The sequence below is a fragment of the Falco naumanni genome, chromosome 5, assembly GCF_017639655.2.
Source record: "Falco naumanni isolate bFalNau1 chromosome 5, bFalNau1.pat, whole genome shotgun sequence".
Taxonomy (NCBI): Eukaryota; Metazoa; Chordata; class Aves; order Falconiformes; family Falconidae; genus Falco; species Falco naumanni.
This window is the reverse complement of record NC_054058.1, coordinates 64,048,296-64,070,497: the sequence shown is the minus strand read 5'-3', so window position 1 is coordinate 64,070,497 and position 22,202 is coordinate 64,048,296. Positions and strand designations below refer to the sequence as shown.

Genomic DNA, 22,202 nt, shown 5'->3' with positions numbered 1-22,202 from the left:
GGGTTTTGTCACTTCCCATTTTTAATGTGTTCTACAGCTCTGTAGATCTCAGGTTTAGGAAGCCATCCCCAATCATTTCTTGCAGCTTGCACTGTTTGATTATATCTTGCTACTCATAATGAACTACTTAGGGCTGATCTCAAGCAATTTTTCTGCATGGGCCATTTCAGACAACTGACTTCTGTAAGAAGCAAGGGGAACTTCCAAGTCCTGGAGCAGAAAAGTCGGAGTGATGCCATCATTTTTTGAATAGTATTTACGTACCACTCTATAGCATCTGGTAGACCATGAAATTCAGTATTAATCATGCCTAAGCCAAGTTTGTAGTGTTCAGCTTCATAGCTTTACACAGTTGAGAAAGGGAGTTCATGTAATGGTCTTTGGATTGCAATTCATCTGAGGTTGTCCACCTTTTCTTTCCTCAAATGGCAGAAGGATGCTGCCAAAGTCCCCAGTTTCAAGTTAAAGTCCTCAGTTCAATTAAATAGCTGCATTGGATGGTTGCTTAAATCCATGAACAAGGACAGTACAACTGCTTATTCTGCTGAAAAAACACAGACTTCAAGTTACATTTAAAGATGTGTGATGAAGTGTAGCTTCAGTCAGTGGACTTTCCAGGGAAACCCAAGGGTTTTCTCCCTCTCAGTCCACTGAAGCTGAATATGGCCCATTTGAAGACCTATGAGGTTTCTTCTGTCCCAGTGTGAAACATGTGGCTGCTGGTCTGTTGTTGCCTAAACCTCATCACCTCCCTGTGTACCTTCACAAAGAGCATCTGTTCAAGTGTTTTCCTGAATGGGCTCCTGAGCTCACATCACTTCCAAGATTTATGCATCTCAATAGTAAATTGCCGATCTCCATTTGGCCTTCTTACTTGCTTAAACTGATTGATGTGCACAGACCTCTACAGATGCAAGACCTTCAAGCTGAAAACCTGCACCCATTTGGTTTATTGGCAAAATTTGTATTCTTTCCCTGGGAGGCCATATCTGGCCCTGTGCTTGTTGGATGACAGGTGGGGTTTCCAGCCAGGCGTCCATTTAAAGAAGAGTACTGTGATTAAAAGGATCTAGCTAAAGAAATTGCACAAATTAGAGCAGACAGCTGTTATCTGAAAGGAACAAACACTGTTGTTTTTTTAAATAGCCAGCTCTTGGCTTGCTGCCAGAGATGCTTACATTAGATCTTATGGATAAAAATCTTCCCTTGACTGTTAAAAATGTAAGTGAAAAGAACTCTTATTACCACCCCACCCCCCAAAAAAAAAAAAAAAATGTTATGGGCAATAGGCAACAAACGGAAGACAGTTGTAAACTTTAGCATAGCCTGGAGATGACTAACTTCAGATGCATAGAGAACAGAGAGGCTTTTGAGCAAAAAAAAATACTGCATCCATTTTATTTTTTTCATGCATTTATGCACAAAATCTGAGATTCCAGAAACAGAAGTTTAAACTGGGAGCGTAACTCATTGCACAGATATGCAGAAAAAGATGCCACTCCTGCTTTGTGGGTGCAATTCAGTGTGGAAGGGATTGGTCTGAGTCAGCGTCCAGCTTTGCAGGGGCCTGCTAGTGAAGTTATGGCTGATGAGGCAGCAAGGGGATCAGCATGGCGTACATCAAAGACTGGAAAGGAAACCTTGGTGATGGGTTCTGCTCTTTATTCTTACAAAGATTCTCTGTCATTTCTGTGGACCAGGAGGAGAGTTTTCCACTGCCCTGGTCAAATGGCTGATGGTTACATGCAGCTGGGGACAAGGACTGCATCTTTTTCCAGGCTTCTCTGACATGCAAGCACTCAATGGGCATCCAGAAATACAACTGATTCATGAATCTTCCCACTAGCAAGTTGCACCGTGCCTTGTTTAATAGAGCAGCTTTCAGACTTAAAATTGAGCATGTGCTTAAAACAGATTGCTGCATCTGGCCAGTATCTCTGATAACTTGAAAAAGTCAGGCCCACATGCCTCCACAAAAGATGTGCCGATATGCAGGTAAAACCAGCTTGAGACCTCTCCGCTGGATGGATAATGCACTGGGCTGGAGACCAGAGGAGACCTGGGATTTACTTCTGCCTCTTCCACTCGTCGCCCAGGAAGCTTGGCCTTCTGTTGTAGAGTTACTCGGCCCCTTCTAGTGAGCCTTGAGCTCTGCTGCTAAAAATCAATGGCACCAGCTGATAATCAAGTGGATTCGCAATGTTTGTTAATGCTGTTCATACAACTCAGAGCAGGGAGGGCGAGTATGAGCTTAGGGAACAAAGAGGAGAAAGGAGGAATCTGAAAAAGAAACTGCTTTCTTTCCAAAACCCTTGCAGAAATCTTTTCCTTCCTCTTTTCAAGTGCCTTGGGGGGGGGGGGGGGGGGGGGGGGCGGTGGTGGTGTGTGTGTGTCATTTTTAATTTTATTTCACGCTTCCCCACCCCTTATTATCATCTTGTCTCATTCTCTAGGAAAACCTCTTTTTTGTGATGGAATACCTCAATGGAGGAGACCTCATGTTCCATATCCAGAGCTGCCATAAGTTTGACCTTCCCAGAGCAACGTAAGATGTTATCATTACCTTTTGGCTTGCAGGTTGCACACAAGGGAGAAGCAAAGGCAGCAGCTGCAGTCACCAGGGATCTTCATTTTATTCCCAGCTCTGCTACTGTCCTGTAGAGGAAACCCTGGGCAAATTATTTGACCTCTCTGCACCTTACCCAACTGCAAAGTGGGGATAGTGCTTGTGCTTGAAGAAGAATCACCCTCTGTCCCAGCTTTCTCCAAACTGAACACAACAGGCCTGCAGGTCATCACCTCGACTCAGTGATGCACTTAGATCCAGTCACTTCCTCTCCCTGTCCTCTTTCCCCTCCCACAGAAGGCTTTTTAGAGCCCATCCACACAGCTGATTTCAGTCAGACGTGACCTTGCTTTACATTCTTGGCCAACCAAGGAAGCTATTTCTGTCTGGAAGTGTTACAGACGCTGCTTGTTACACCCTCGTCAGCATTGCATCTGCCTGCAGGCTTATCCTTTAGCCCGAAACCAGGGACCGCCTTCTAGCCTGTGACCTGACTCCTGTATTTTGCGCTGACCTCAGCACAGTCTCACAAACATTTGTTCAGAGGCGAGAACTGAGCTGGATAGAAGCTGTCCCTTAGCCTGCCCTGCTGGTAGGTTTAGTCCCCTTCCCAGGACTGTGGTCCCTCTGGCAGAAAGGGGCTACAGAGGGACCGTGCAATCCAGCGGAGACCTTGCCTCTGGAAGTGCCTCCACTGTCTATAAACAGCCTCAAGCATCCTAAGATCTTTTTTTCTTTTTAAAAATGCCAGTGGATGAGGGTCATTTTAAAGCAAGCTACAGGTGTCTGCTGTGAATTACGGCAGCCCTGGGGCTGCTTTGTTGCCCTCGTTGAGTTCTTGCTCATCCCATAATTGGAGGCCCCAGTCATGACATGGTGGGGATCTAAACTCCAGCCCAGATTTACCACTGTCAAAGAAATCCCCCAGATGCATTTTCAGCCGTCTGTGGAACCAAATTTCTTGTTCTTTACAACACTGGGTGGCCTGTAGCCAAGCTGCAGGACCTGCTTAAGCTGAGGTTGCCAGTTCAGTGGTAAAAGGTGAAGCTGTTGTTTGTTAGAAGTAATAGAATTTTCCCTTTTCCCCTTTAAGGTTTGGGGAGGGGAGAGATAAAAACCTATTGAAAGTGCAAAAGGTAAATTTAAACAAAAAATTAATACACCAACTGAGAATTAAAAATTTATTTAGCTTTGATTAAAGTAAATAGAAGAATTAGAATAAATGAAAGGTGCTTTTAATCCTTCTACAAGCAAAAAGTGTTTTGAAAGCCAATATTGAAACCACTATAGGAATTAATTTTTATTTAATAATTAAAAAAGGAAAACAGACCTTTGTTTAAATCAGTGTTTAGTTTGATGATTTTTTCCGAAGCATTTGAATGTTCAAATGCATTGAAGACTGAGGGAGCAGAGCTGTACAGCCCTGGAGAGGCACACGATCCCACAGTTATGTTCCCTTCTGGGAGGGCACTTGCGCTGTGCACTGGTGCTGCAGCCTTGCACTGCCCCTTCGCAGCAGCACGTGATGCTGTCCTTTAGGCAGATATGTGTTGAGAACAAAGATCTCAAACTCAAACAGACCAAGCTGCTAGCTAGTTCCTGTCTTGGATAAAATTTCCAAAGCAAGTCCTAAATGTGAGCAGTGAAGAAAGAGGTCTGTTTGACAAGCCAAAGGGACCGGCGGTGGTCCCCAAACCCAGACACCCACCTGCCTGTCCCATTGCTGGGACCGCTCTGCTGTTTGTGCAGCAGCTGCTGAACGTGGCAAATTATAGCTGCTCTTCTGAGGCCTGAGGCATTAACTGTGATTTGCAGTTTGCAGTCTCGTGCATCGCTGTAACTCATTATTTTAAACACGTAAATAAGGGAGAGGCACAGGCCCTACCTGGTCTGCCTTCCTTGCGACAAAGATCATACCTTGAGGCGAGGCAGGGTGGGCAGTAGGAGCTGGGTGGTGGTTTTTTGGTCCACAGCTGATCTGGAGACATGCTTGAGCACTGAAGGACATGTCCTCATAGTCAGTTACATATCAAAAAAATGCAGCTAGCCATGCCATGGGGCTTCCAAATTCCCGGAGGTGAGTAGGCTCCAGATCTCTATCATTTTGCAAAGTGGTTTCAGTGGGAGTTGGGCTCCTAGCTGTGTAGCGTGCTTTTGGGGATCTCACATCATCCAGCAATTACCTGTAAAACCCAGTTACCCCAAGCCTTCAGGAGACACTTCAAGCCTTCTGGGAACTTCATGACATTTTGGCTTTGTGGAGACAAAATTTCCATCTTTTGGGATCTAGTTGGAAACGCCTGTGGAGAAGCATCAGTTCTAACATGTGCTTTCTGTCACTTAGGTTTTATGCTGCTGAAATCATATGCGGGCTTCAATTCCTCCATTCCAAGGGCATAATATACAGGTAATTTTATTCTTTAGTGTCTAGTGTGCTAAACCATTTCAGCTTTCCCTGCAAGCACTCTAATGGTAACTGAGAGACTGTTGCCAGTGGTATTGCATTTCTATGCAGATTGCCTTTTTACAGAGACTGGCTGTTTTATTTTGAAGAGATAGTGCAGAAAAGGCCGTTTTGAGCCCTTTTTGAGAATCCAGTCCTATTTCAGTTAACATTAAAACAAGTCCTTCGATGCATTTACACTGAGTCATTTATATAGCACCCAGCATAAGCACCCAGTTTAAGCTTTCCGTGTATAAAGGTAAAGTCAAGCTAGCCATGAGAAATTTGGTGTATCTGCTGTGCTGGTTACCCTGGGACAGTGGTAACGAGCTCAGTTCAAGTAACAACAGCAGGGCAACAGTGACATACCTTCATTTTGGGGTTATTAACAGGTCTGCTGTACACAGTTCCATGAGGAGATGGGATTCATCTCACCTACCACCATGAATCTGAACTAGCTGCCCAAGCTCTGCTTGTAGTAAGCAGAGAGGAGGGGGCTTTTTCAGGTTCATCAAACCTGTGTTAGAGTGTGTATGAGAAGTGCCCATTTCTACCAGCAGGCTCTGCAGGGACCCAATGGGAACGAGATGGGACATGGCAGGCAGCTGCCCTCAGGCAGGAGCCCTGTCCCAAAGTTACTGGTATGAACTCACAATGCATCAATCTATCAAATCCCAAGGAGAAGTCCTCCACTGCAAAATTGCCTGTTCCAGCTTCTGCTTGATTTCCGCAGGACCCTCAAAGTTACGCACAGATGCTTTGATCTAATGCACAAGGGGTGTGCTTCAGGCCCATATAAAAGGACAGAGGCAAGAAGGGCTGCAGAAACCAGCCCACAGCCTGCTTTCCCATGGCTGAAAAGAGGAACCGAATTTCTGGGGACTTCTAGTCCAGCTCATCTTCATGGCAAAAGTTAGTTACTACATTGCAGCTTTCTGTAAAAACAGGAAGCAAATAGCTTGTTACAAACAAATGAGAGAGAGCTCGCCAAAGCAGTGTTGTTTGCTGAAACAACGATGAGCTTATTTCAATGTTTGCCATGCAGTGTGAACATTAGAACAAATGCTAAAAGTGAATGGCTTGCTTATAATACTCTCCCATTAAAACACAAGCTTTGATTCATCTGAACTTGCGTTATTACTCATTATTAGTACTCATGTGGGAGCCATTTATAGTCTTTATTGACTGATGATGGTGATTGCGTGAACATGAGATCAATGTCAATGGCATTAAGCTAAGATGATCTCTGGAGTCTCAGTGAGTTTCTGGCTCTAATTATTGTTCTGGATGACTGAAGGGAAACATTTCCTTAAGTGCCCAAATCACTTAGCCATGTCTGTCATTTTTACTCAGACTTCTCAGAAAAGTTGATTAAAAATATCTGCAGGACATTGTGAGTTCATGGCAGGACTGTTATGCTGACATTTTGTTTATAATTCACATTTTTATTTTAAATTGCTACATCAGTGGTGCGTCACGGTTTGGGACCCATTTCATTGTGAAAGGAGAGATGTTTAGAGTCTGGAGCCTTGGGAAATGTGGGCAAATTGGGATAGCTAGTTATTGGGTAACACGGTGATAGGAGGAAATAGCTCATTCCCAGGAGTCCCTACCGCATTGCTTTGGGTATCAAGCTTTGAGAGAAAAGGTTTAACCAATTCCACTCTTTTTTCCTTTTTTTCATGGAAGACTGACAACAAGGTCAGTTGAGAACACACAGCCATCAGTATCTCAGTCAGAGCCAACTTAAGCACTTTAGGAAAGTGAAAAAAATCATTTTTGAAACTACATGATTTGTGATGTAATAAGAATAATGAATCCAGCTGTTCTGTCTCATGCACCCACGTTTGGAAATGTTGGCTTAAATTTTAATGAATGAGCTGAGGCGTTTTTGGCAGAAACTCCAACCCCTGGAGCTAATGAGTTTGAGACTCATCAAAATAATGAAAGCGAACTGTAGGTGATGGGTTTTTTGTTTTACTTCGATCTACCAGATGAATAAAAGCAGTGCTGACAGCCAGAGATTGATCTCAATGGTGTAACTAAAATAAGTCATTCCAGCTGGAAATTGTGACAACATAAATGTCTGCCACTTGGAAGGCACATGTCCTGGCTGTCTCTATATTTCTTTTTGATTGATGACTCCCACTTTTTCTTGGGTCATATTCTAGCAGCAGTGAACAATTCCCCCTGACAACAATTTAGTGTGTAGGCACTACGAGGTCCTCCACCCTGACCAGCACCCGGCCAAAGCAAGATGAGGAGCTTTGCACAGCGAGAGGCTGGGCAGACATCTCTCCTGCAATTGTAGACAATCATCTCAGGAGTATCATGCATTAGAAATTACCTTCTTTGAGGGATTCAAAGTCATTGCTGAAAAAAGCACATTGTAAAACAGTTGTCACCGGGAGGGTAGCTATATAGTAGCCTCATGGTTAGGACTCTTGCCTGAGATGTGGAATATGTGTGTAGGCAGAGGCTGGAAAAGACGAGCTATATCCTCAGCTGTGGGCACAGGTAAATGTTGTGTCTGGGTGCTTTGGGAGCCCTGAGAAGGAGCAGTGATTTATAGTACAGGATAGGCAGTGCAGGAACCTGGGTGCTCTGAGACCAGGTAACCCAGATTGTACTTACATCCCAGGTGAAGTGCAGCATCACTGATCCAAATATCTCCCTGAGTCATTATTTCAAAGAAAACCAAAACTTTTAGGTAAGATATAAAAAATATAACACAGAAGTCACGACTGCCTTCCTTTCTTTCTGCCTTTTTCTTTCTTTCTTTACATGTTTTTCTCACCTTTCAGAGGTTATTCCCACATGAGGACCTCTTTGTTCATTCTGAATGGCCATGATTCATCAGCTCACTCGCTTTTATTTCATCCTCTGTGCATTTATTTTTCTCTCACTGGGTTCTTTGCTTCCTACAGTAGCTCAGAGCCTGAAACCTCTGACAACAGCTTGGCAGCTATGTGTGAAGGGCTTTGTAAATCTCCAGGGCTCAGATAGTGCAGTCCAGCAGTGAAAAGGTGGTGGGTGTTCTGCTGAGGTCTGGGATTATTCTGACCCTTTGCAAGCCATTCAGAGGTTGCAGGCCCTTACTTCTTCCAACATTTGTAGAGCTTGCACTGGGAGAGAGATCTGGCAGCAGCTTCAGAGAGAGTACTGAGACTCCCAGGGAAGGAGAAAGTAAACATTAGCTGATCGCTTCTTGCTCACCATCTCCAGGTTGTTAGGGCAGAAGCACCAGCTGGTGCACAGCCCTTTTTGGCTTCACTATTCTGCATTCTCCAATGAGGCAGCTTTTAGAAGATGACTTGGTTAAAGTCTTCTCTAGCAAATGAATCAGTGCTGGGACAGGAGGAATGAGGAAGAGTGATATTAAAGCCCAGGAGAGCAGCTCCTCATTTGGCCCACAGCCTTCATTTCTAATTGCAACGTATAGGTGCTACTTAGAGGCAGATAGCAAGTAAGCGTAACTGCTGAATTAACTTGTGTGGTTCTGTAACAGTTTAAAAGAGTTTCCTTCTCTTCCTCCACAGAGACCTGAAGCTAGACAACGTCCTCTTGGACAATGAGGGGCACATCAAAATTGCTGACTTTGGGATGTGCAAGGAGAACATGTTTGGAGATGCGAAGACAAGTACTTTCTGTGGGACTCCTGACTACATCGCTCCTGAGGTAGGTGTGGGGTCCAGGGAGGTCAGCAAGCTGCTGTGGGACAAATAATGTGTCTTAAGACATGACTGTCAGTCACTGGTGGAGGGTGCAAGGAATAATAACCTGCTTTAGAGCAAGTTGCAGGCTATAAACTGGATTTCAGTTTGACTCAGAGTGTGCATTGCTGTCTGGCATTGTATATTTTTGTGTCTAGTTCATTTTTTGTGCAAATGGGCCTGGGAAGCAAGTGGTGCTTGTCTTAACTAAGAAACAGAATGCTTAATGGAAATCCAGTTTGAGCCATGGAAGAAGAAGCTCCAAGAGGTAGGTTCTGCAATTCAGGGATAGAAACAGTACAAGGAATGGGAAACATGTTCCCTGGCTAGTTAACAGTAGGCTTCCACGGATGTACAAGCTCCTTGTTAGCTGGTAGGGAGCTATGGGCACTTCTAAAGGATGATATTCATCAAAAACTAAGAGAAAAAATAGAGAAAGGTGGGTCAAAACGCCCACCTGAAGCTGATTTTCCCTCCTCATTGATTAACCACCTTTTAGATAAAGATGCTGGGTCCATGATAAAGCAGAGATTGGGGTTCACATTCCCTCTGAGAATGTGCTTTAATGGAGATGGCACCCACAAGCTTGTACTTCTCTCTTACTCAGACAGGTTCTTAGCTGGCTGCAAACACAGTCTGCATCCCAACCATCCCCCCCACCCCGAGATGAGTAAGGCACTCTGTGCTCTGAAAGGGCTCTGCCGTCAAAGGCATAACCTTAAAACTGAGCACAGGTTTGGATGTCTGTCTAGTTAAAAAAACAACCGAAAGCTGCTTGTAAAAGGGATGGAGATGCCTGGACACATAAACATGAGAGTGGTCGTGCATCCTGACTTTTCCTTTCTAAATGCCAGCAGTCAGAGGAAAGGTGTTGCTGTCTGGAAGACAGCTGGGACCCAACCTCCTGACTCCAGGCTCTGGACTACCTGCTTCTCTTCTTTGGCTGGGCACAGTGCCAGAGCACCTCATGTCACTGCATCAATCCATCCCTGGAAGACGTGCCTCCACAAATTGCCCTCTGGTGAAGGAGGCTCTAAAACTAGAGATGATGGACTTGTATCAGAGCCAGGCTGTGCCTGAGCTACCAAGGGCAAGGCAGGGGCTTGTAGCTTGTGTTAAGGTTCTGCTCTGTCCCCTTGACTCAGGAAGGCTGGGGCTTGCATGGAGACAAGCTCCGGGCTCCATGCGAAAACATACCAGCAGCTCCTCTTCTCCTTCTGCAGCTGGAATCTACTGATACTCGGTGGCAAAAAGCTGAAGGAACCTGGTCTCCATGTGTCCATGCAATAAATCTGTGTGGTCACAGGCACCAGCCTCCAGTTTGCCCATAGCAAGATCCTTTGTCCTTCCCCTTACTTCTTTCCAGTTTTCCCCAGACAGAAACTTGTTCTTTTTTTTCCCTTTTTTTTTTTTTTTTTTTTTTTCCCCTAGTAAATTTAGATATTTTGGACTAGATCTCTCCAGAAAAGAGAAAGCTCCCTTAACCAGGTGACTTCACAAAATGATCAATCCTGCTATGGAGAGGCTTTGACTAATTAGGTGACAAATTGGGGCCAAATAAAACATTTTTCAGCTCAGAGAAGAACCTACGAGTCATCCATGCATCATGTCCAACATCACTCTGAAATCCATTTATTTGCCCTTCAAGATCCCATTTCCTGATTTTAGTGTTTTCATGATGGATATTGGTACTTTCCAAACAGCTTTTAAAGCTTTTGGTTTTTTCCCCTCCACTATAATTCATTGATCTTTTACTGTGTACCAAGGGCTCAATTCTGGTCTAGATTACACCACAGCTGACACAAGGGCTGGTCTCTTCAAATCAATTGGATTTGTATTGCCTAAAATCAGGTGTAAGTGTGCTCTGCCATCAAGCTGCAATTGTCTTATTCCACTTCAATATGCTTTTATTAAAAATAAAAAAAAAGCTGTTTTCTGATCAAAAAAAAAGAGCACCAAGTGATAATCCGTTATCTATGATTTTACTTCATATAAAAGAGAAAGACTAAAATAGTTCAGAGTTTTATTTCTGCACCATCATTTATTTTAGAGATTCAACGAGTGCATATAAACCATTTTACCTCTAAATTGAAACCACTGCTAGAGTTTATGGATCATGTCTCTCGCCAGAGGCAGGAGCACTGGACTTTTTGTCAGTGTTTCAATGCACCTGCTAGGACTGTAATTTGTTACAGACCCAGCACCTTGGCTACAGCCATGCAAATAAGGGGGCTTTGGGTCAGTAGACAAGCAGGTTTTTTATTTCAAAAAATATTTGACAAGATAAAAAAAAAAAAGATTTAACCTGAAATGAAATTGCTGAGTTTATTTTTTCCAGAGAATTGCAAAGCTAATAAATCTTTTTTTTGACTGTCATAAAACATTTAATTTCAATTTCCAGGCATTTTATACTTAAAAAGGTAAAACCTTATAAAAATAATGTGTCTTTTCAGATGGAAAGGTTGGGATTATTTTCTTTATAAGTGATCCAGAAGAAATATATTAGGGAGTCTTGCTGATTCCTTTTTTTGGCTCTGAGTGAAACACATTGCATGTATTGCATCTTACATTCAAACAGCTTTTTTGTCCTTTTTGCATCTCCTTTTCTGGCATTTTCAGAGACAGATGTCTTAGTCGTGAGAACTCTACAGCAGCTTGGGTTTAGAATTCTGACATTAAAGTGCTGCTTTGCTAGATGCCACAGGTACATCAGAGGGGGATACTTCTCACCTAATGTGAGAAAATTAATCTAAAAATGAAGGATTAGGTGGCACTTTATACTGTTGTAGAAGGACAAGCATCCCAGAAGACAAGTCATCCCTTCCCATCTTAGGTGTGTAAGTCAGTTAAATCACCGTTTTCTCACCATTGACTACAGAGAGATTCTGGATAACTAAATTAATAAGACACATAACTTTTAGGGAATAAAATTAATCTGAGTCCAAGTGGCAATTTACAAGCAATACATCATAGAACCGTAGAATCATTTAGGTTGGAAAAGACCTTTAAGATCATTGAGGCTGCCAAGTCCATGACTAAACCACATCCCTAAGTGCCACATCTACACGTTTTTTAAACACCTCCAGGGATGGTGACTCAACCACTTCCCTGGGCAGCCTGTTCCAATGTTCGATAACCCTTTCAGTGAAGAAATTTCTCCTCATCATAGAATCACAGAATGGTTTGGGTTGGAAAGGACCTTAAAAATCATCTAGTCCCACCCCCCTGCCACGGGCAGGGACACCTTCCACCAGCCCAGGTTGCTCCAAGCCCCGTCCAGCCTGGCCTTCAGCACTGCCAGGGATGGGGCACCCACAGCTGCTCTGGGCAGCCTGTGCCAGCGCCTCACCGCCCTCACAGGGAAGAATTTCTTCCTAATATCTAGTCTAAATCTACCCTCTTTCATTTTAAAGCCATTACCCCTTGTCCTAACACTAGATGCAATATCCCATCTAAACCTCCCCTGGTCCAACGTGAGGCCGGTTCCCCGTGTCCTATCACTTGTTCCCTGGGAGCAGAGACCGACCCCCCCTGCCTACAGCCCCTGCCAGGCAGCTGTAGGGAGCCACCAGGTGCCCCTGAGCCCCCCCCTCTCCAGGCTGACCCCCCCAGCTCCCCCCGCCGCCCCCCCCAGCCCCTGCCCCAGCCCCTGCCCGGCTCTGGACACGCTCCAGCCCCTCTGCGTCCCCCCTGCCCTGAGGGGCCCGACCCTGAGCCCAGGCCCCGAGGGGCGGCCGCCCCGGTGCCCAGCACAGGGGGACGGGCACTGCCCCGGCCCTGCCGGCCACAGCGCTTCTGACAGCGGCCAGGGCGCTGCTGGCCCCCTTGGCCACCTGCATCAAGGTGAAGATGAAGTATGAAAACAGTCAAGAAATTACTCACCCATTTCTACTATACCTCAGAACTAGCACTAAAGATCGCCTCTCTAAATCATACTTTTTCAGCTATCAGCAGTTTCATATGTACTGATCTGGATAGCTGTTTTCACTGGCATTAAGCCAGGACTTGTCACTGATGCCTACACCGTAGCTCCAGCATAGGCGATCACATTGTAACCAAGCTGTGGCCTCAAGTCTAAGGACTGTGCCTTAATATGAACTATTGCCCTCTCCAGCTCTAAAATAATAAGGATCCTACGCATCATAGTCATTGCAAGTACCTTTAGGCATCCACAATATAAATATCTGTACATCAGCAAGTTGTCTAGGCTTCTTGATAACCAAAGGAGACAAATGGGGGGCTGTATTTTGCAGCAGGTGGATATTTAGCTGGATGTCTAAAATTGGACTAATTCTCTTTCTTAACTACAAAATGAGCTAATGATAACTGGTTCAGCTCTAGGTATCTCCGTAACAGATAGTTAAAGGCAGGTGAGATTAATTTTTCTTCCCCAGAGGGGAAGTTTGAGAACTTGGTGGTGTCTGGCCAAGTTTGTTGGGGAAGGAAATGCCACCTCCCTTCTTAGGGGAGGTTATCACTCTAGCTCACGCCCCCTGGCCCCCACACACTTGATGTCTGGATGTAGTCTTCACTTTATAGCTGACACAGAAAGGCACAAGCCAGTGGACTGACCGAGGACAAATTCCCATCGCTCCACCTATAACTCAGTTCGTCTCAAAAGGACAGATCAGTAATTGCTTTCTCATCTTTTTCCTGGAGCAGGTTTTGCTGGGATAGATCCACACCATTTCTACTGACTGATAGTCCTAAAGTACCCTTACACTGCCACTTTTGTAATTTTAAAATATAGCTTGTGTGAGTTAAATCAGTCCCAAAATGCTAATGCCTAGCCATTTGTCTTCTTGGACTTCACAGACCTGATCTGAACCCTTGGGATAACTTGGAGACCAGGCAAGAGATGACTTGTGTCACTTTTTATGTTTGAGATCTCTCTGGTAGCCAAGGAATTGTTCAAGTAACTTAAGAGTTATATGCAACCTGTTATGTGCAGTGCGAAGGACTGTTTTGGCACCCAGGTGGGGCTGTGACTTGGACCTCGTCGACCCACTGGCAGATGCTCTGGCTCATGCTGTAGGCGGAGGGAAGCACCTCTGCCACCCCACTCAGTGCAAAGGGGAGCTACTGAAAATTCAGGGGCTGCCCACCCTTCTGAGGTTGAAATACTCATGACAGACATTTTGCATCTGTCTTTGTCACTCCTCTTTGGGCAGATATTGCTGGGGCAGAAGTACAACACCTCTGTTGACTGGTGGTCCTTTGGTGTCCTCCTGTACGAGATGCTTATTGGCCAATCTCCTTTCCATGGCCAAGATGAGGAGGAGCTTTTCCAGTCTATCCGTATGGATAACCCATTCTACCCTCGCTGGCTTGACAAGGATGCAAAGGACATTTTGGTGAAGGTAAGAATTACTACACATCGAATGAAAGTCTTTTTGCCAGAACTGTGATTTTTGATTTGTGCATCTTCAGCTGTTGTTCAGAGAAACAAATTTAGTGTGATAGGACCAGAGAATCACTTCCTTGTCTGTGGACCTCAAAGCACATCTGACCTGTCATAAGGCCATCTTTGTGTCTTCCTTCTGAGTTGTGATGATGGCTCCTCACATCCAGTAAGTAGGATCACAGGGTATCAGATACCAGCAGAGATCAGTTGAGCGCAGAGCATTCCCTAAGGTGCAGGGCATGTTAACTCCTGGAAGAGATGTTCTGCCAGGCTTCGAACTAAGGGTTACAGTGACTTCTTTGATAATTATGGCTTTGAAGCACTTCTTGTGCCTCAGAGATACGAGGACATCTAGGGTAGATGGCTTTGGTGTTCAGCTTGATTTTCAGTAGAGAATATTTTGCATCTTTGCACTGTGCTAAAGAGCATGAAAACAAAGCCTAAGCTGTGGCCTGAAGTGGTGGAGCTACTCAAGGTAGTAGCACCATGTCATCTGGATTTTTGGCCCTTTGAACCTCCTGCATAGCATCCTTTCTGAGTGGAGAACTTTTCTGTTTCCCTCTAACAGGCATACTCCTCGTCTTTTAGAGTCCCTTCTGCTGACTTTTTTCATTGCCTGCTCTCAGCCCTATGCTGTTTAGCGTGGTAGCCTTTTTGGCTTGGGATGAGAATTATTCTAGAGTTGCAAGATAAAGATGCAGTGTAGTCACAACTTGTAGAGGAATGAAGCTGGGTTAATTAACATTGACAATATACAGCTGTGGGCTGGCTTCATGGGCAGTGGGTTGGCTGATGTGGGTAAGGTGCAGCTGTGGGTGGTTCCTGCTAAGTAGTTAAATAGCTCTAAGGGGTATGAGAGGGGAGCAGTCAATGAAGAGAGACCTGGAAGAAGCAGAGGGAGGAGAGACAAGGAGAAGGATGCAGCAGAGGGACTGGCCTGAAGAGGCTGAAGAAACAGCACGGGCAGTAGATGAACCTTTGGAACCTGGTGGGGGGTTGGTGGCTGTGCCCTGGCAAGGCACAGGAACTACTTACTGAAGCTAACCTGGTATAGGGTGGTAAAAGCCTTGTTGCAGCATAATAGTTTTGAGACTTGTGAAAACAGCTAGTCTAACAAGTTACCTCCCTTCATCTCGGCTTTGGTCTGACATTGAACATGACCTAAGCTAAGGCATTTTAACTTGAGATGGAGCATGGTGAGAAAGCATATACAGAGGCTTATAGTGCCTTAGCTGATGTGAGGTAACTTGTTCATCACAAGATTTTAGTCATATTTGACCTACAGTCCCTACCTTGACTTTTGCGTTTACAAAGTGACAGCACAACATAACAACATTCCAGTACAAAAACATGGAGAACAGAAGATTATTTTTAGCATCTGTGCAGTGGAGCTCAGATGTTTAGGTATCACTATAAAATGGTAATGATGAAAACTATCAAAAGCAGTTGTTCAGGAAGATGTACCATAGCTGACTGAGATCTTGAACATCTATTTCTGGGACATACACTGCCATCTTTCTGCACAAACAACCTGTACTTGTGTCAGAATTGGAGGTAGCAATCATCTTTATACCAACAAAAAAACCTTCCTTGCTTAGGGGAAAAAAAAAAAGAATTTCTACTTTACGAGCTATTGTCATTGCCACTGACTCTGGGTAATTACATACTGCAGCCTGCCTAATGCCTGTATTATCAGCACAGAATGTAACCTTTGGATTCTGCTTTGCTGTGTAATCAGTAATCTGTAGGACACCAGTTTTTCCTGCAGTGTTCACTAAAACCCAATGCCTGGATGTTTTTCAAACAAGCCCTCAGTGGTCTATACATCAGATTCTTTTGCTGTCACTTTTGGCATTAGATATTTTTATTTGTTCTTCGCTGAGTGGTATCTATCTTATGCTACTGTTGGCTGAACAGAGTAGCAAGAAACTTCTACTATATGTAACCCAAGTCCGTTTTGAGATGACCTCCAACAGTAAAGTGATTTTGAAAATTTGCCCTTACCTCTGCAGTAGGACATATCAGCTGTATTCAGGTTGCCTGCTATCACATGTTGCCACTCTATCTCCCCGTTGTCTTTAGAGGGACCTAGGATCTGGTGCTCTATGGGCCAGCTGGCCTGGAGGTTCCAGATACTTTACCGCAGATGTAAAGATGAATTTAAAACTATCCACACCCATCATTACAGCAATACTTCAGCAATGCATCCTGCTCGTGAATGTTGAGAGGAGCTCTGAAGCGTTCAGTGTTCCTGAAACTCTCCCCCAGAAACATTTCAGCTGCTTCCAGAGCCAAATGGCTCCTGCATCACCACAAAAAACATGTATGACAAAACGGGCTGTGTTTACACTACATAAGATATACATACATGAAGAGTGGGCTTAGACCTGCATGTAGCTGATGGGGAAAATAAATGCCCCCACTTCTAGCTTTTCCCCCATCTTCAGCACAATTAGTCATCCACAGGACTTGTAGCCTGCCATGTGCAGCAAACACAAGCTATATGAATTGGGAGTCTTTTGGCAAAGTAGATCGTTGTCAGTATCTGAGCTCAACAGTGGAAAGAAGCAAGCACTCCTTTATCTCATCTTTAAGTGTGTAAAGGAGGTCAGATGATTTGCACCTGAGGTGACTGTTTTTTCTCTATTAATTATAAAGGGTCAAATACTGACACTCCAAGTGTCCAGAGCTATAGCAGGCTAGCCTAGTGTTTTCACAAAACTTGCTTATATTTTCTGATTACAAAAAAAATTGTCCAGAAAAAAGCTCACAAGTGCAATCCAGATGTTTCACCTGTATTTGCATGCTCAGACACGTTATGTTGTTGCCCCTGTAGCAAATTGTCCTCTCTCTCCTGCAAAGGCAAAATATGACCAAGGTCTCTCAGTTTTGGCATGTTAAGCTAAGAATCCAAACTGGTTCCCCAATCAGAAATTTATTACGGTAGAAGAGTCTTCACACCCTCACCAACCATGTTTGAGTTAAATGTTTAAGACCCTATCTGGTAGGACTGTCCTCATGAATACACTGTTACTGACAAAAGGCTAAGGCGTTTCTCTTTCTCCAATATTCAAGCTTTTTGTGAGAGAACCTGAGAGGAGACTAGGAGCAAGAGGGAACATCCGCCAGCATGCCTTTTTCCGGGAAATAAACTGGGAAGCTTTAGAGGAAAGAAGGATGGAGCCTCCTTTCAAACCAAGAGTGGTAAGGATGCACTTTCTTTCAATTCCACCCATCTCATGTCTTTCTTCCCTGAATCATTCATTTCTAAAATATCTAAACCCTCCAGCACTCATTCGCAATAAACCAAAGCCAAGATCCACAGTAATGTTATAAACCCATCGATTTAGGGGCAGTGTCTAAAATCTTTAGACATGTGTCTTCAATGTCAGAGACCTCAAATCCTGTTTAGATTCACAGAGTCAGCATGTTAAAGGTGGATAAATGTCTGCTTCATACTGGAACAGACAGTTTTAGGCAGTGAGAGAAGACTTTCAAAATGCCCTTAAACGTTCAGGGTTATCTTCTGGAGTTGCTCTGCACGTGCACTATCTCTGTTTAAAAGTAGATGGAGGAACTTGGTCTTGGGCAGTCAGAATGCAAAGTGTTGACTCTCACTTACAAGTCCAAATGCAGATTAAATTGTTAACAAGATGTCTGGTATGTTGTGTACATCAGATACAGGCAGCTAAAACCACCTACAATTTGGATCTATCACAGCCTCACTCACTTTACAGTTGTTGGAAAGATAATTGTGAATTAATATATATTAAGTCTATTGGCTATATCAGTCTATTGGCTGGACTGCCCGAGCTGATCATCACGACTACTTTGTGATGGCTATAAGCCAAGGTATGGCATGCCCACACCTGAGAAACCATAGATTACTCATCACCTTCTCAGTTACCATAGCAGAGGTCTGGATGCCACCTAAAACACCTTTCCTTAACCACGTAAGTACAGCCCATTCTGTAGGGTTTATCTTTCATTGCACTGCAGAAGGTCAAGAAGGAAAAGTTCAGGTAACCAGATGGTTGGCTAAGTCAGTTGGCTAATAACAGACCTATTAAATTATTAAATTCCTATTAATAACAATAATATAATTTGATTTAGTTGGTAAGTTCATCATACTTTCATTTTACTGTCCTTCACGAGTGTTATTAAATTGTGGGATCCAGTCTGCCATGTTACAAAGCTGTAATATCCTTGCCTGGCAGAATTCATGGATCACAGGATCAGTGCCTCCTATATAATATTAATTCCCATTATTACTTCAATAGGGTGGTAATAAGCAATTGATTAGCACTGGCTGCTGGATATTAAGAGCTCAGATGGAAGTTTACTGCTGTTTGACATGTTACTGTACATCATTTGGGCTGGAGTAACTAATCATTCTGCAAAAGGCCAAGAGCAAATGCATTGAAATTTCCCTGGCTGAGCTGAGCTTGCTCCCAATTAGTTGAGCTGAGCCCATAGGAAGCAGCCTGATAAGACCAGTACCGTTGTAACGAAGATCTGAATATTAATGGTTTGACACCAATATTTTTTTTCTTTTTTTGAAGAAATCTCCAAGTGACTGTAGCAACTTTGACAAGGAATTTCTAAATGAAAAACCCAGACTGTCCTGTGCTGACAGAGCACTGATTAACAGCATGGACCAAAATATGTTCAGCAACTTTTCTTTTGTGAACCCTAAAATGGAGAAAATATTTTCCTGAGATCTGCCTTACTGAAGAAATTCTCTGTAATGGTTTAAGTAACACTTTGTCAGCTGAAGACTGTGCATTGTTATTTTTATCATGAACCATCGAGAAAACACCTCAGTGAAAGTTTGTACTGTGCCTGGAAGCTTCCAGCTTATTCCAGTCTGTAGCAGATGACAGCCATTCTTCATTAATGATGAAGTTTCTTTATGGTATCGTTTGGTCTCTCTTCTCTCTTTTCCCAATGTTCTTGAAGTTGAGAGCATCTGAAAATGAGGAGGTGCCAAAACCCGTTCCCCACTACTTGTATGCACAGCCAGTGGGTTTCTCTGTAAGAAAAAACAGGTATATTTGAGTTTCTGGTGATGTCAGTGCCCATTTCTGCAATTCTCAACTAGGCCCACCTTCTTCCAAAGAAAAGTGGTTTGCTCAGGGCCTGAGAGTATCTAGGAAGACTTCAGGCTGGATGCTTTGGTAAGCTCCACTTGTACATGTGCAGAATCGTGCATGTGTGCAGATTTGAAGAAGTAATTTTACTCCCTACACACTTTAAAAATAATGTTCACAGGTGTTAGAATTCAGTTTTGCTCTGCTGGGACAAAGAGGCTTTGCAGGTGTCCATTCCAACATACATGCATCTCAATCAGAGGGAATGGAGATGAGGACTCCACCCCAAAGGAGGACTGTTGCCATGACAGGTGTCAAGATCAAGACAGAAACCCAGTGGTTTACACTTAGTACTCGAGCAGGAAGGATGGGGAGTTGCAGCCCAACAGAAAGCCTCAAGAACCCCTGTTCCAAAGCTTTAACTGTCCTCACAAGTGCCATATTCAAAGCAAAATCTGGACTGGGCTTTCTAGAGTTTTATCCTAAAAACACATGAGAAAGGTGGAAGAGGTTTCCTCAAGCCAGTGTCGTGACGCAGGCCTTCCAGTCACAGCAGTGGCATGCTTTACTTGCAGGGTAGTAATCAGTCCTTGCAAAGGCTTATAGACTTCCTATTGCTCTAAATTATGACCCAGCTCTTTGGCACGCATGGTGGACATCGGTCAACAAGCTGCACCCAACAGTCACAGGGCAGCACAGCACATCAAGTGAGGGTGGTCCTCTCCTTCACCATCTGTGACATTTTGCTGTGTGTTCTATCCCTTTGCAGTCTGTGGAAATGTAGATGGGTTTGAAAAAAGTATTTTCTATGATCCTTTCATCACAGTTTAAACAAAGACGCACTGTTTTCTGAGGGTGGGGAGATGTAGAACTGCCCAGTTACTGCTTGTCACCGAGATACCAGTTAAATACTGGGTCAAAATTAAGTCAAAACCCAAACAGAGGATTCTGTAACACCTTAGATTTAGGCAGTCACCCAAGTTGGTGTTAGGCTGTAACTGAAGTGTATACATTTGGAGCTTTGTTGCATCAACCCCTCCAGTCCACAGAGAAGAGAAGCTCTAGAAGGTGAGTCACCCAAAAATCAGATTCCTTTCAGAGGTGCCCTTCTGTCTCTGCTGGAGGAGTGCAGCCTTGCAGACACGGCTGGGATATCGTTGGCAGTGACTGCAGGCACCGAATCCCGCAGGACCAAGAGCAGAAGTGCCTAACATCGACAAGAAAAGCAAAGTGTCCTGAGAAAGGTTGCAGCCCAGTGACTCATGAAATCCTTGTTTGTGCTGTATGAAATGCAGGGGGCATCTGTGCTCACAGTTTGTGCAGCTGGTCATCATGTTTAATTAGAACGGTTAACATTAATTTTTTAAATGCCAGTGCTGTTTGTACAGTTTAATAAAATATTGTGTACAATTGGAAACTCTGAAGTGATTAAATAGGGAGAAAAAACGGAGGTGCTTAGAAAAGCCATTAAAATTGCTCTGTGCTTTCTAAGGAATGTTCCCCAGGGGAATTTCAAGCCATAAATACCCAGGATCAGCAAGTGTTTCAACAACTGTAACTACTCTGCAGATCAGTGTCTAAACCAAGGATTTGGCATTGTGCAAAGGTATCCAAGACAGTAACACGTTCCTTTTCACTGCCAGAGGTGACGTGGCTGTAAATGGGGTCTGGTATCTCAAAGGGGTTGCAAAGCCAGATGTGCGGAGGTGGGTACTATCAGAGGGTGATTCAGACCATCTTCCTTTGACACCTGGAAGAGGCTGGATCAGCCAAGTCCTGGGAGGGCCTGACTGTCCACATGCTATGGATAGGGTCTGGATGGCCTGATCCAGCCTACAGATTGCATTTCTAAGCATTTGAAGATCGGCAGTAAACCACTCTAAATGACTGTTAGAGATGTTTTCTTTGCAATGGCACAGTGGTTTGTGCTTGACACCAATGTAGGGACACCCAAGAGCGTAGACTAAGGAAGGAGGGTGCTGAATCACCTCTTGTGGTAACCTAACTGAAGAACAACAGGGTTTAACGCCTCTCTGACCAGAGGGAGGACTCTCTACACTCCAGCTGTGGTCCCATACAGCTAAAGCAGGCAAGTCACTTGTAAAGGGGCGTGTTTGAGTAACTGCTAGAGCAGACATGGTGTTAGGCTTACTGTAGGGCTTTTGATGCAAACCACAAGAAGTGCTTGCTTCTCTCTGCAGGTGTCTTCAGCTTAAAAAACAAATTAACTCATAGAGGATGGGGGGGAGGGAGAGGTGTGTATGAGCCGTCATGAATGTGCGTGCTGTGTCTTGCTGGTGCCACAGCCTGAAAACCCTCCCAGCTGTGCCTGTGGTGTGCAAAGAGTGATGTGGCAAGCAGCAAGCATTTTCCTGTGGTGGCATCGACTGAGAGATAGGAGCCAGTGAGGGCTGGATGCCAAACGCCCACACAGAAATGAGCAGGAGCCCAGGTACTCGCAGAGATGCTCCTTTGCTTTGGCTAAGGTACCTCCATACCCATCTTGTCTTTTCTTCTTTTTTTTTTTTTTTCTTTTTTTCTTTCCCATCCTGCATAAAAATGTTAATTTTATGGTATAGTAGATGGGCTTGCCAGGTTTAGTTATTCATTTGCTGAAGGCCCAGTTCTGTTCTGGAGCCCCACAGGATCACAGCAGTGCTATAGGAGCATGGCACCTGCAACCATCATGGTCTGACCTCCAGCACCACCCATTTCAACTCAGGGTTTGGGACTTTCACTACCCAACTTCTCCTTCTCCAGTCTTGCTGCTTCATTTGGCAGATGCACAATTTCCTACTTGTTGGCATTGAGCAAACCAAGCCTCAGGCTGATGAACAGATCAGGACAAGTGGGAGTCACCAGTGAGTGACAGCTCTGATTTCAGCCTTCCTGCAAAGACCTCCAGGTTGGTTGGTCTCATGTCTCCTCAGCGTGCAGCCCAGGGGTGCAATTGCCTTGCACAGGTAAGACCAAGCTCCATCCTGCA

General features: G+C 44.3%; 1 protein-coding gene across 2 annotated transcripts in view; it reads left to right on the top strand.

Annotated features, from left to right (window-relative positions):
- Positions 1-20,618, top strand: part of PRKCQ (protein kinase C theta) — a 66,972-nt gene extending 46,354 nt beyond the window's left edge. For both annotated transcript variants that reach the window (XM_040596450.1, XM_040596449.1), the window contains exons 15-20: positions 2,454-2,545; positions 4,911-4,973; positions 8,549-8,687; positions 13,894-14,082; positions 17,202-17,330; positions 18,689-20,618. In XM_040596450.1, the coding sequence (XP_040452384.1) occupies positions 2,454-2,545; positions 4,911-4,973; positions 8,549-8,687; positions 13,894-14,082; positions 17,202-17,330; positions 18,689-18,844 (768 nt within the window). In that variant the 3' untranslated portion in view covers positions 18,845-20,618. The remainder of the gene's footprint in view (positions 1-2,453; positions 2,546-4,910; positions 4,974-8,548; positions 8,688-13,893; positions 14,083-17,201; positions 17,331-18,688) is intronic.
- Positions 20,619-22,202: the final 1,584 nt, after the last annotated feature.